The sequence below is a fragment of the Ammospiza nelsoni genome, chromosome 27, assembly GCF_027579445.1.
Source record: "Ammospiza nelsoni isolate bAmmNel1 chromosome 27, bAmmNel1.pri, whole genome shotgun sequence".
NCBI classification, from domain to species: domain Eukaryota; kingdom Metazoa; phylum Chordata; class Aves; order Passeriformes; family Passerellidae; genus Ammospiza; species Ammospiza nelsoni.
In genome coordinates this window covers 2,481,619-2,494,809 of record NC_080659.1, presented here as the reverse complement: position 1 = coordinate 2,494,809, position 13,191 = coordinate 2,481,619, and the positions used below count along the sequence as shown (strand labels likewise).

General features: G+C 62.6%; 2 protein-coding genes across 7 annotated transcripts; one reads left to right on the top strand and one right to left on the bottom strand.

Moving 5' to 3' along the window:
• Positions 1-1,227: 1,227 nt before the first annotated feature.
• Positions 1,228-8,411, top strand: LOC132084673 (cilia- and flagella-associated protein 251-like). Of its 4 annotated transcripts, XM_059489908.1 has the most exons (8): positions 1,228-1,285; positions 3,532-3,618; positions 4,837-5,002; positions 6,393-6,545; positions 6,632-6,694; positions 6,830-6,972; positions 7,079-7,188; positions 7,219-8,411. In XM_059489908.1, exons 3-8 carry the CDS (start codon positions 4,903-4,905, stop codon positions 7,757-7,759), a joined length of 1,110 nt encoding a protein of 369 aa, XP_059345891.1. In that variant the 5' UTR covers positions 1,228-1,285; positions 3,532-3,618; positions 4,837-4,902; the 3' UTR covers positions 7,760-8,411. The 4 variants fall into 4 exon arrangements, with proteins under 4 accessions (XP_059345891.1, XP_059345887.1, XP_059345889.1 ...); XM_059489904.1 differs by having other exon boundaries at positions 7,079-8,411; XM_059489906.1 differs by lacking the exon at positions 1,228-1,285 and adding an exon at positions 1,431-1,524 and having other exon boundaries at positions 7,079-8,411.
• AMH (anti-Mullerian hormone) lies at positions 8,071-13,103 on the bottom strand. Of its 3 annotated transcripts, none has more exons than XM_059489901.1 (5): positions 12,521-13,103; positions 11,388-11,560; positions 10,724-10,844; positions 10,377-10,578; positions 8,071-10,231 (listed from the first exon to the last, which is right to left on the bottom strand). In XM_059489901.1, exons 1-5 carry the CDS (start codon positions 13,059-13,061, stop codon positions 9,328-9,330), a joined length of 1,941 nt encoding a protein of 646 aa, XP_059345884.1. In that variant the 5' UTR covers positions 13,062-13,103; the 3' UTR covers positions 8,071-9,327. The 3 variants fall into 3 exon arrangements, with proteins under 3 accessions (XP_059345884.1, XP_059345885.1, XP_059345886.1); XM_059489902.1 differs by having other exon boundaries at positions 10,377-10,575; XM_059489903.1 differs by having other exon boundaries at positions 10,377-10,554.
• Between the last annotated feature and the right edge of the window lie 88 nt (positions 13,104-13,191).

Here is a 13,191-nt window from a genome sequence, read left to right as displayed (position 1 = left end):
GCTCATCCTGTCCCTGCCAGAAAGGCCAAATCCCTGCCCTGGGGAGCACAGGTTGCTCCTGAGCCCCCTAAAGCAGGGCCTGGATCCAGCCTCACCTGGAAAAGGCAGTGCTTGGTTCATTCCTCCTTTAGAGCGTGCTAAAGAAAAATGTCAGTGCTGCAGGTGGGAAATGTTACAGTTTCGGGGTTTTGGGGGTTTTGGGGTCTGAAGCCTCTGCATAACAGCAATGTCCTCAAAGTGGGATGTGCCAGACTGATACCAGGCACTGCTGCTCCACATCCCTGGCACAGGAGCTCCTGCCTGAGGCTGTTCCTGCTGTGCTGAGCTGGGGGCTTGGGATAACCCCACAGGCAGGGCCAGAGCTCCAGGGGCTTTTGCTGCTCCCCAGGTGGGATTCTTCATCTCCTCCCTCTATCCGGGGATGGGACATCCCCACTCCCACCTGCCCAGGAGGTGCCTGTGGCTGTGACAGGGCTCCTGGGGACAGGAATGGGGACATCAGAGGGATGGGAGCACAATGGACCCCTGCAAACACTGCAAAATGGGATTTGCACTGGGGTTGTCTGAGCACTGCTGCCCCCAGGGGGATTTCTCAACCTCTCTCCTCACCTGTGCCTGGCTCCACCTCTGCACACCCAGCACCTCCATCCATCCATCATCCATCCATCCATCCATCCATCCATCCATCCATCATCCATCCATCCATCATCCATCCATCCATCCATCATCCATCCATCATCCATCCATCCATCCATCCATCCATCCATCCATCCATCCATCCATCCATCCATCATCCATCCATCATCCATCCATCATCCATCCATCCATCATCCATCCATCCATCCATCCGCCATCCATCCATCCATCCATCCTCCATCATCCATCCATCCATCCATCCGCCATCCATTCATCCATCCATCCATCCATCCATCCATCCATCCATCCATCCATCCATCCATCATCCATCCATCATCCATCCATCCATCCATCCATCCCTCCCACACCTGTCTCACACACCCGTGCCCAGGCTCCTGTCCCCTCCCTGTGTCCCCAGAAGTGTCACAGAGGTTCAAACCCCTCTCAGGTGCCCCGGCAGCCTCAGCCCGTGCCCGGGGCAGCCGCAGCGCTCGGTGCCGGGGCTGCGCTGCCTTTTGTGGCTCTCAGCCCCGGTGATTGGGCGCTATTTTGCTCCGCTCCCCCCGGCAGCTGTTGCTGTTCTTTACCCGGGAGAGCCGGGGCCGCCCGGGGGCTGCAGCCGAGGAGGAGGAGGCGGTGCCGACCCCAGGTACGAATTTCTGGGGATTTTAAACCCTGATATGAGGCAGCCCCCAGGCAGCTCTGGCCACAGCCGGCTCTGGGTGGGATTGAACCCCACGGGGCTCATCCCCGGCCGGGGCTGACCGGCACACGGGGCAGGCCAGGGGATATTTTTGGAAGTTTCTCTGACGTGAGTCAGCGGTGCAGGCGACCTCGGGAGCCCGTGCGGGAGAAATCCCAGCGGCAGCAGAGCGGAGCTGATTATTTGTTAAGTGCCTGCGATTTTCAGCATTTACGGGCGGATCTGGCGTGAGGGGTGAGGGATGGGCGGGGGAGAGGGAGGGAGGATGGATGGATGGATGGATGGATGGATGGATGGATGGATGGATGGATGGATGGATGGATGGATGCACCCCTGGGCAGGGCCACTGTGAGCAAGGACTTGGGGGCTGCGGGTGACCAGCCCTGCCATGGGCAAAGTGTCCCTGGCACTGAGGCCATGCCTGGCATTGACAGCCACCCCTCGCACTGTGGCCACCCTTGGAATTAATGGCCTCACATGGCACTGACAGCCACCCCTGGCATTCGTGGCCATCCCTGCCCTGCCTGGCCTGGCAGTGGCTGTCCCTGGATCACCAGCCCAGGGTGGCTGTTCCTGCAGGTGACACGGCCCATCCTGCCTGGGGACAAGGACCCTGATGGGCTGTGAGCCCCAGAGTGCATCCACCCCTGCCAGGGCACAGAGGGGACAGAGCTGGACATGGATCTGTTCAGCTCTGGGGCCGAGTTAATGCCCTTGGGGCACATGGCAGGGAAGGACACCTGCCTGCCCTGGGTCTGGAGCTCTTTGGGCTCTTCCATCAGGGTGAAACACAAGGGGTGGAGGCATGGAAAGAGCCTGGCACTCTGTGACAGGGCATTGGGCTTTGCTGAGGAGTGAGGTGTGCTGTGGGCACAGTGTTTGACCCCTCTCAGTTTGGTGATGGTCCCTGTGTGGTGTTGGAGAAAGACTTGGGATGTCCTAAGGCCACCTAAGGGCTGTCCAGGTGGGCAGGGAGAGCTCAGAGGTGGCAGGGAAGGACAGGAGAAGTTCCTTGGCCACTGGTGAGGTGTGTGAGACTCTGCAGGGCACAGCTCAGCCTGGCAGAGATGGTTCTGCAGGGTGGTGTCACTTCAGGGTGACCTCAGGCACTGAAGGACACCTGTGTGACACCTGCGTGACACCACATGGATCATGGCCAGGCAGAAGGAACAGAGGCTCAGACCCTCCTCCACCTTCCTGGTGCTCATCTGTGCCCCAAACCAGGGTGAATGATTGAGAAGCTCAAAAACAGGGCAAGCACATGGGGGGGAAACACTTTGGGAAAAGTTCTCCACCCTTGTGCTTTCCCTGGGTCTGGAACCTCTCAGGTACCACCAGAGTCCTGGGGCAGCTCTGTCCCTTCCCAGCAGAGAAAGGACCAGACCTACACCACTTAAATAAACCAAAGATTCATTTTATTTCCTCATGAAAGCAAAGACCTTGCAGATCATGGCCAAAAGGTTTCCTCATATTTATCTGTTCTGCCTCCAGCACTGAGTCTAGGTTTCATCCTGGGTACTGGTCTCTTTCTCAGTGTTCCACAGAGGGGAAATCAACTAAATCTGCCTCAAAGGGGGCAGAAATTCTTCTTCTTTCTGCAGAGGATGTGGCACCTGAGGCACTGGACTCAGAGATGCCAAGAGAGCTGGGACCAGTGGTGCTGGGACCTTGTGGTGCCTTCCCACCCCTGCAGCCCTCCCAGGGCAGAGAAACCCCCAGGACCCCCTCCCCAGCCCTTCCTGGTGCCAGAGCCCTGGGGACCCTCAGGAAAAGCCCTGAGAGCCCTCCCTGAGCTCCTTGAGTTCCTTTTGGAGCCCTGGTTGCTCCATGGTAGCTGGGCCTTCTCCTGCTGCCAGGCTGTGCCCTGCAGTGTCCAGCTTTGTGGTTTTGGGGTGTCTGAGCACACCCTGGGCTGTTGGTCCCCCCCCTGTTGGCAGGGAGGTCACTGTCCCTTTGGCTGCCACTCCCCTGGGATTTCCAGGCTGGTGACCTTTTGGGGCTCAGAGTCTCAGAGCTCCCCTTGCACCCCTCAATTCCTGGGGGGGTTTTTTTTCCTGGCTTGGGACCCCCCTGTCCATCCATGGGTGACACCAATGGGGGAATCACGGCCAGATGTCCCCTCTGTGCAGGCTGGGGGTGTCCCCAAGGGGCCCACACGTCCCCCCAGCCCCTGGTGATTCCCATGTCCCCAGGTTTGTCCCTGAGGAGCTGAGCTGTGTCTGTGACAGATGGCAGCGCCCCGGTGAGCAGCGACAGCCACGGGACAGCGCAGAGCCCATGTGAGTGCCCAGGGCACGGAGGGGCTGGGGGGTCCCTGTGCCAGGGGTGGGTGGGGGTGTCTGGGATGGATCCCTGTGCCAGGGAGGGCAGGGGGTGCCAGGGATGGATCCCTCTGCCAGGGCAGGGGTTGCCTGGGGGGATCCCTGTGCCTGGGGAGGGAGGGTCTGAGCAGATCCCTATTCAGAGCAGGGGGTGCTTGGGATGGATCCCTGTGCCAGAGCAGGGAGTGGCAGGGATGGATCCCTGTGCCAGGGGAGGGCAGGGGGTGCCAGGGATGGATTCCTGTTCAGAGCAGGGGGTGTCTGGGCAGATCCCTGTCCCAGGGGAGGGGGTGCCTGAGGGGATGGATCCCTATGCCAGGGGACGGGGTGCCCGGGACGGATCCCTGTGCCAGGGCAGGGCAGGGGGTACTGGGAATGGATCCCTGTGCCGGGTCAGGGTCAGGGGCCGGGCTGGGGCTGTCCCGCGGTGCCATTCCGCCCGGCAGGGTTGCAGCACGTCCCTGCAGGTCCCCCAGCTGTCGCTGTCACTGATCTGTGCCGGTGGGCAGCTCTCCCTGGTGGCACCAACCAACGCCCAGCCCAGAGCCTGCTCAGCACCGAGCCCGGGGCACAGCGCGGCTCCCTCGGCTCCCGCACACCGAGCCTGCCCCGGGGGCTGCTCCGGGGGGAATCCAAGCACACCCATGCCTTAGTCGGGGCTGACTCGTGGCTAAATCCAGCTTAAATAACATAAAATCCACCCCAGCTTTAAGGCTGTTGAGGTGAACACGAGCCCCAGGTGCTGCAGGAGCTGGGTTGGTGCCTCTCGCTGGGGTGGCACCGGGACCCCCAGAGCAGCGTGCCCCTGTCCCTGCCCCTGTCCCCATCCCTGCCCTTGTCCCTGTCCCACCCCTGTCCATGTCCCTGTCCCTGTCCTATTCCTGCCCCTATCCCTGTCGCATGCCCCTGCCCCTATCCCACCCCTGTCCCTGTGCCCCTGTCCCTGTCCCCCTTTCCCCCTGTCCCTGTCCCTTTCCCTGTCCCTGTCCCTATCCCTGTCCCATCCCTGTCCTGCCCCATCCCTGTCCCTGCCCCTGTCCCTTTCCCTTTCCTTGTCCCTGTCCCTTTCCCTGTCCCTTTCCCTTCCCTGTCCCTGTCCTTGTCCCTTTCCCTGTCCCTATCCCTGTCCCTTTCCCTGTCCCTGTCCCCCAGCCATGCTCCGTGCCCTCCCCGCAGGGAATAGAGCAGCAGAGCGACTCCGAGCAGCACCGGGGCCATCCCTTGGCAGAGGCAGAGCCGGACATGCCCGAGCCAGCCCCGCTCAGCGGGGACAGGAGAGCGGCGGAGAAGAAGCAGCGGGTGGAGAAGGTGGGAGCCAAGGGCAGCGCTGCTGGGCCGCCAGGTGGGTGTGTGGGTGTCTCGGTCTGGAAAGACAGGAGTCTGCTAAGGAAGGCAGGAGCCTCCCCTGAAATGGAGAATGCAAACCCTCCCCATCCCTCTGAATTGCTATAAATTTTAAATTAAGGGGCTCTCAGGCAAAAATATGGGAGCAGGAAATAACAGTTCTTTAATAGGGAAGAAAAATAAAAGGATAAAATAAACAATGCAGTACACTAAACCAACACTGACAGAGTCAGAACCCAACCTGACACCCTGTGGGTCAGGCTGTTGGCAGCAGTCCCATTGGAATTGTGGCTGCAGCCCTCCTGCAGTGTCAGGGGTGGCTCTGCTGGAGCAGGGATCCTGTAGAAAGGTGCAGTCTCTTCCTCTGAAGATCCAGTGGAAGAGGCAGCTGCTGTTCCTCTGGGGAATCCAGTGCAGAAGCTGTGCTGGTGTTCCAGAATCTCCAGATTATATCCAGGCAGGAATGCTTGGCTCCTCCCTCTGGGCTCGCATCTCCCAATGGGATGCTGTAGTTCTTATCAGCCATGCAGGGACATTCAGTAGCTGTTATCAGCAGATGTCCCCTCCTGAGGGAGGTGTGATTGTGGTCACTCAGAGAGAGAGATAAGGCAAACTGCCCACTTGACAAAGATAATCTGCCATACAGATGGCAATTGAAAACATCTTGCATTGCAATCTTCAACAGTGGGAAAGGCCTTTCCTGCCCCAGAATGGCCACAGAGGCACAGTCCTGTGTCCCTGGAGGCACTGTCTGGCCATGGAAAGGGGAAATCAGTGACTCGGGGATGGAGATGGGGCTCCTCCGCCTCCTGCCAGATCCTCCTCCTCCTCTCCATCCTGCCCAGATTTGCTGCTGGAGGAGGAGCACAGGCAGAGCTATTCCCAGCTTGACTGCCAGGATACTCTAATGCCACCATGGCCCAAACCCCTCGGTCTCAGCCCCCCAGACACTCTTGTCCCCACTCCTGCAGTGCAAACATGTGGCAGGAGCGGCTCCTGTCCCTATCCCTGGCCCTGTCCCCTGCTCCTGTTCGTATCCCTGTCCCTGTCCCCTGTCTCTGCCCTTGTCCCTGCCCCTGCCCCCATCCCTGTCTCCGTCCCTTGTCCCTGTCCCTGTCCCTGCTCCTGCCCCTATTCCTGTCCCTGTCTCTGTCCCTGTCCCTGTCCCTGCCCCCATGTCCCTGTCCCTGTCCCCTGCTCCTGCTCTTTGTCCCTGTCCCTGCCCCTGTCTCCCTGTTCCCATCCCTGACCCTGCCCCTGTCCTTGTCCCTGCCCCTATCCCTGCCCTGAGCAGGCTGTGCATGAGGACATTAAGAGCTCTTCCCACCCCCCACCTCAGAGCCCTTTTCCTCCTCCCAGTTCCCCCAGTAACATTTTCCGTGTCCCAGTCCCCAGGAGCCTCCCCGTGCCCAGCAAGGCGGAGCCGCCCAGCCTGGACCCCGCGGAGGAGCCGCTGCTCTGGGAAGGGCTCACCCTCAACAAGTGCATCCTGGTGGCCTCTGTGGTGGCCCTGCTGAGCGTCACCTTCCAGGTGCTGCAAGGTGAGCGGGGAGCTGGGAGGAGCGGGAAGGGGTGGCCAGGCCGTGCTGTCACCTCCTGTCCCCTGCTGTCCCCTCCTGTCTTGCAGCTCCATGCTCCAAGGAGGGACTCGCCCGTGGTCACCAGGAGCCTCCACCTCCTCCAGTTCCCGGTGGGTCCGACCTTCCATCCCTGCCCGATGCCCCGGGTCTGGCCTGGGACAGGGACAGGGCCCTGCGAGCCCCGGGCTGGGATGTCCCACCCAAGCAGCCCCAGCTGACCGTGGCCTGTCCCTGTCCCCTCCCAGAGGTTGTGAGCCCCAAGGTGGAGGTGCCAGAGGCGGTGACTGCCCAGCCTGCGCCGCCACCCGAGAGCAGCGCAGTGGAGGAGGATGATGATGATGATGATGATGGTGATGATGACGATGACAGCGAAGCTGACAGCAACCTGGTATGGGTCAGGGTGGCACCTCCCTGCTTGTCCCCAGGGGGAGGGATGGAGAGGGGTCCCTGTCCCTGGGCTGCATCAGCAGTTCTGGTCCCCTCTGTCCCCACAGGGAGAACCCTGGATCTTCAAGAAATGGTTTGGCCGTGCAACACCAGAGGATGAGGATAAGGACGGGGACAAGGATGAAGACAAGGATGAGGACAAGGATGAGGATGAGGACAAGGATGAGGATGAGGATGAGGATGAGGATGAGGATGAGGACAAGGATGAAGAACCTGCAGATGTCCCCGAGGTGCCAACGGCTGTGACGGAGGGGAAGAAGAGCCAGGAGAAGCAGGAGGAAAAGGTGGAGGAGGAAGAGGAAGAAAAGGAGGAGAAGGAGGAAGAAAAAGAAGAGAGTGAGGAGGAGGAAGATGAGGAGGAAGAGGAGAAGGAGCACAAGAAGAAGGAGGAGAAGAAGGAAAAAGCCCGTGAAGGCCGAGCTGTCCATGCGGAGCGGAGCAGCCGGAGGGAGCCACGAGCCAAGCACAGGGACAGACCCGGCCGAGACCCCCGGGCCCCCAGGGAACCCGAGCAGCAGCCGCAGAGGAAACGGGACCGGGAGAGGAGGGAGAGGAAGGAGAAGCGGCGGGAGCGGGATGAGCCCAGGAGGGAGGGGTGGAGGGGCCGGCCCGGCAGGGCTGAGGGCGGCCGGGAGAGCCCCAGGCGGGACTGGAAGCAGCAGAAGGGCAGGAGGCCCTGGGAGCCGGGCAGGGACGGCAGGGCCAGGGAGGGCAAAAGGCGCGACTGAGGCCGGGCTGGGCACGGGGCTGGATGGAGCCGGGTCCAGGGGGATCCAATCCCACCCTGCCTGCCCTGCAGAGACACCCCGGGCACGGGCAGCACCAGGACCCCGAGCAGCAGCAGAGCAGCCCAGGAGCCTGGCATGAGCTCCCCGGGGGCTTTGGGACCCCCTGGATCAAAGGTGACCTGAAAGGACTCATGGAAGGAGCTTCTTTGGGCCTCCTGCCTTCTCCATCCCCACCCAAACCCCTCTGCAGTTCCCCTCCACTCGTGGTTCTGGGGATCCCCATGAACAGAGTCGTGTCCAGACTGTGCAGCTCTTGGGTTAATGGTTTTATTGAAAGCAAATCAAGAGAGAAGAACATTCTGGGTTACAGAACCAGGCTGCAGCCATCCTCAAAGGGACATCAGGGACAGACCCAGACCTCAGCCAGCCCAGTGCCATCACTGGGGTGGCCCAGGAGGTGCTGGTGACAGAGCAGGGCTGGAGCCCTTCACCCAGGGGATCCCTGCAGGCCTTGCCTTCTCCGAGTCACTTTAGGAAGGAAACACAAGAGCAATATCACACAGCCAGAGATGTTCGCAGCCCCACCCATGGCAGGTTTCAGTATTTGCTAAATCAACAGTGGTTAAAATAAACTATTTTCATTTTTAATAAAGTTTTCAAGTGGAAGTTTTTAAAAAATAAGGTAAAAAAAAAAAAGGAAAATGAGAAAAGCCCTTGTCCCTGGTTACATGTTTTGTCCCTGGTTTTGTGTTTTGTCCCTGGTTATGTGTGTGTGTGTTTTCAGGGTTCATCCTGCAGGTCTGTGAGGTGGGACTGGTGGGTACCAACCTCCAGCCGTGCCTCCTCACTGCAAACCCCGAGGAGGTGCAGCCAGGACAAGCCCAGGAGCTGCTCCCAAGGGTTTGGCTGGGCTGGAAGATGATCTGGGGCGGGCAGCCCGTGCTGACGCCGGCGGGGTCACGGAGCAGGTGCTCTGGCACCATGAATGGTGTGAGCAGCCCGGGAGCTGTAAAGGGATCGCTCCCTCCCTCCTCCCCTCGGCCCGGCGGCGGGGTCAGCGCGGGGCGAGCAGATGTGACCTGGCCGGGAGCCCCAGGACACGGCCAGGCTCGCACAGAGCCGTGTCCCCAGGGCAGGGCTGGGCTCTGCCAGGGGATTTGGGCTCTTGCTCTGCTGTCACAGGCAGAGCTGTGCATCCAAGGGGGGTCCCGTGGGATGGGGAATGGCCAGAGGATGCTGCAAGGCTTGGAGGCACCAGCAGCTGCCTTTCCCTGCACTACAGAGCAGAGAGTGAGGGATAAACAAGAATGGTCCTGCCTGGATCTGCCAAGCTTTGTCCTCCCCCATGTACCCAGCAGAGTCACCTCGGGCACCCCCAGCAGCAGGAGGGGACATCCCCAGTGGGACACAGCCCCAGGGACAGGCGTGGGTGAACCCAGAACCAGAGCGACGCTAACGAGCCAAACCAATGGGCAAGGACACACGGGAGAAGCACCGGACCCCGAGCCGGGAGGGCGAACCGGGAGAGGGGCCGGGGTGGGGCGGGCGGGGAGAGGCCGGCGGGAGCCTCACCGGCAGCCGCACTCCTCTGCCACCATGTTGGGGAACTTGCGGATCTCCAGCCCGTCCGAGGACAGGCTGATGATGAGCTGGTCCGAGTAGCGCACGGGCACGCAGCACGGAGCCCTGCGCAGCGGCGAGCCCTGGTCCTGCATGCCCAGCAGCAGCACCGTGTGCGAGAAGTAGCTGGGGATGCGTGTGGACAGCGGCAGCCGGCAGGGCCCCTCGCAGTTGTTGGCCGCGTACATGGTAGGCATGATGACGAAGTGGCTGTCGCGCAGGTCGATGGTGAGCTCCTGCAGGCGGCAGTGCCCCTGCTGCCGGGCGCTGCGGTTCTGCCGCTGCACCTTCCTGCGCTCCTGCCAGCGCGCCCGCACCGACTGCAGCGCCTTCAGCAGCAGCAGCGTGCGCAGCTTGCGGGAGCCCGGGCCCCGCTCGGCCGCCTCGGCCTCACCGGGCTCGGCTGGGTAATAGCAGAAGGAAAGGAGGTGCTGGAAAAGCGCCGCGTTGGCTTGGAAAGCCGGGATGTCCCTGAGCTCCTGGATGACCAGCTGCAGTTTGCCCATCAGCAGCTGCAGCACGGTGCCCTCCGGCTGCCAGTCCCCCAGGTGCTGCTCCAGCACGGCCCCGCTGTCCTGGGGCAGCAGCAGCACCGAGGGCTCCTCCGACTGCACCAGCCGCTCCAGCGCCGCCTCCTCCGACAGGTTGAGCAGCTGGTGAGGGAGGGTCTCCATCATCTCGAAGTCCAGCCAGTGGTGGGCGCTGGGCTGGGGGGGCGGCTCGCTGGAGGAGCTCAGGAGCTGCCGGATGAAGCGGCTCAGGGTTGCCAGGAACTGGGCGCTGCCCCCGGGCGCTGGGGACGAGGTGTTGGCCTGGCCCGGGGCCGTGGGGGTCGGCAGCTCCTGGGGTGGGCTGCAAGGACAGCACAGGGAGAGTCACGGGGGTCCCACCAGGCTGTGCCCTACAGCCATCCCTGTCCCCACAGCTGGGGCTGCCCCTGCCCCACTTCATCCCCCAGCCCCTGTGTTCTCCTGTGCCCGCAGCGACAGCCACGGACCTGAGCTGTGGGTACGGAGCCGTGTCCAGCACCCCCTCAGCAGAGAGGAAGGAGGATGGGGCCAAAGCCTCCTCTTCCTCTTCTTCCTCCTGCTGCCGGGACTTGGCCAGCAGCAGCAGCACCGGCGTCATGCGGGTGAAGCATTTGTCATCGGAGCCGAACAGGAGCTGCTGCACCTCTGTGCGGGGCAGGGGGGCACCTGCTGCGGCCACGAGAGGGGAGAACGTCGGTCTCTGGGGTCTCCTGCGTGTCCCCACCACCTCTCGCGGGCCTGAGAGGACCCCAGAGGCCCAAGCGAGGACAGGAGGGCGGGGATGCTGCTGTCCCCAGGGTCCCCCCGTCCCTACCTCCGGCGCCGCCGTGGATGCTCAGGGAAGCCGAGAAGCGGAGCCGCTCCGCGCTGCGGGTCACCGAGGCTGCGGCGGCTGCCAGGGCCAGGTACTGCGTGTCCCTGGAGAGGCAGAGCCTCTGCATCGAGGCAGAAAGCACAGAAACCCCGAGGGAGGGAGTGAGTGCGGCATCACGGGGGGCACACTCACCTGAGCCCCCGCTGCGGTCCCTGCGGGGCCCGGGTCACCCAGGCCAGGGAGCGGCCACAGGGAGGGTGGGGAGCGCTGGGAGCTTCATCCCCATCCCCAGAGCTGCTCCGGGGTGCAGGGAACCCAGAGAACCCCCCAGGGGCAGGTTCAGCACCCCAGACCGGGCTGGGGACCGGGGCAGCCCCGCTGGGCAGGGCGAGAGCTCCATCTTCAGGCACGGCGGGAGCGGGAGACGGGGCGGAGCTGCGGGGAGGGGACCGCAAAGGGACCGGGAGGGCTGGCCAAGGCCTGGAGGGGTGACAAGGGGCTGGGAGGGGATTGTGAATGGATTGGGAGGGGATGGTGAATGGACTGGGAGGAAGGATGAAGGAATAGGGAGGGAGCTGGAGGGGCTGTGGAATGGGCTGGGAGGGATGACAGCGGCACTGGGACACCCCATCCCTCCCCTGCTCCCAGCAGGGCTCGGACCCACCTGGTCCCTCGGCAGCCCCGGGCCCGTGGCCAGCAGCTCCTGCGGGAGCCCGGAGCCCTCCCGGCGGCCCAGGTAGAAAAGCATCACGGCCGCCTGCAGCTCTCCCACCGCCCGTCCCACCTCCGCCTGGAAAACCAGCTGGAACCGCAGCTTCACCTGCGCCTCCCACTGCACTGCAACGGGGGAGACACGGCCGTGAATCCCCTCCCGAGCGTGGGGAAGGGGCTTCGGGCCCAGCGCTATCCCCGTGAAAGGACCGGAGCAGCGGGACCGGAGCCGAGGGGGAGAAGGGACGCAGCAAATCCCGGCTCCAGGGAGATGGAGAGCGGGACACACCCCGCACCCGGCGGGCACGGAGCTGCCTCCCCCAGAGCCCATGGAAATCGGCTTTCAGTGCCTCGGGAACGCTGTGGGCACTGCCCGGGGGAGAGGCACCTCGCCGCTGCCCGGCACTGCTGAGCCCAGCTGAAAATCCAAAGCCAGAGGCAGAAAATTTCAGGACCTCTCATTATAGATTAAATTGGAGGCTGTAACTCCCTCTCCAGGACCGGGATCACCCCCGGGATGGGACAGGGGAATGTGTGTTGAGGATCTCCCATAAGGCTGAAGCTGCAGGAGCTCCACAGCCCCAAGAGCGGAGATCAGCAGGTGCTGGGCTACCGGCACAGCAGGAGCACCTGGGTCTGAGCCTCTCCGTTCTCCCCAGAGCTGGGAGGGGACCCAAACACAGAAAGGGAGAAACACTCATGAGAGCAGAGCAGAAGCCACCAAGAATCATAGAATGTCCTGAGCTGGAAGGGAATCACCAAGAATTACCAGTCCCACCCCTGTCTCTGCACAGACACCCCAACAATCCCACCCTGTGCATCCCTGAGAGTGTGTCCCAAACGCTGCTGGAATGTGGCACTGGGTGTTGGACAGATGGCAGAGCCACGCTGCCATCCTCACCTCCTTCAAAACATGTCCAGAAACGTTTCACTCCATCACTTCGCTGTTTTTAAAGGGAACCCAACCCCCAGATTTAATTCTGTGTTTAAATCCCTGACTCTGGGCCAGCAAACAGCACCACCACCCCGAGCCTGCATCCTTCCCCTCCCTGCTCCACCCCAGAGCCTGCAGGGCTCTCCACCAACCTTCCTCCAGGTGCAGGACCAGGAATCTCTCCAGGCCGGGCTCCAGGACGTGCTGGTGGATCCTCTGCAGGGGATGGGGAGCAGCCCCGGCCTCCCCGGGCCGGCACAGCCCAAAGGTGCCCGGGAAGTTCCCGTCCCAGCTCCGGCGCCGCCGCAGCAGTTTGATGAAGCTGCTCTCGTAGTGGCTGAGCACTCCCACCACCTCCAGCTGCCTCGGGTGGGCCCCGTCCTGCTCCATCCTCACCCTGCACACGGGCCCCTCCAGGCCCCCGAGGGGCCAGGGCTGCGGGCTAGAGCGGGGCCAGCCCGGGCCCTCCTCATCCTCAGCCGCTCCCTGCGGGCATTTGGCTCCCTTTGGCTCAGCCTTGGAGAATGGGCGAGTGGCAGCAGCTCTCCTGGACCTGGCTGACTCCTGCGAGCTTCCATTGCCCACCTTTCTCCCTTCTGCTTCCAGCAGGGAATCCCTTCCCTGGTTCCTGGGCAGAGCTGCAGAGGGGAGCAGCAGCAGCAGGCACAGCAGGAGCCCCCCGAGAGCGCTCATGGTGCCACCTCAGCTCTTCCCTGGAGCAGCTCAGGATCCCGAACAACCTCGGCAGGAAGAGGGAGGACAGCTCTGCCTTTTAACCACGGGTGGCCTTGAGTGGCCGAGGCACAACCACCTCCCCTGAGCC

Coding starts and splice junctions, on each gene's coding strand:
- LOC132084673 (XM_059489904.1), top strand. CDS start 4,903: ATGCCCGAGCCAGCCCCGCTCAGCGGGGACAGGAGAGCGGCGGAGAAG. Junction 6,546..6,631: donor CACCTTCCAGGTGCTGCAAG/GTGAGCGGGGAG, acceptor CCTGTCTTGCAG/CTCCATGCTCCAAGGAGGGA. Junction 6,695..6,829: donor TCCACCTCCTCCAGTTCCCG/GTGGGTCCGACC, acceptor GTCCCCTCCCAG/AGGTTGTGAGCCCCAAGGTG.
- AMH (XM_059489901.1), bottom strand. CDS start 13,061: ATGAGCGCTCTCGGGGGGCTCCTGCTGTGCCTGCTGCTGCTGCTCCCC. Junction 10,579..10,723: donor CATCCACGGCGGCGCCGGAG/GTAGGGACGGGG, acceptor TCGTGGCCGCAG/CAGGTGCCCCCCTGCCCCGC. Junction 10,232..10,376: donor GCTCCGTACCCACAGCTCAG/GTCCGTGGCTGT, acceptor CTGTCCTTGCAG/CCCACCCCAGGAGCTGCCGA.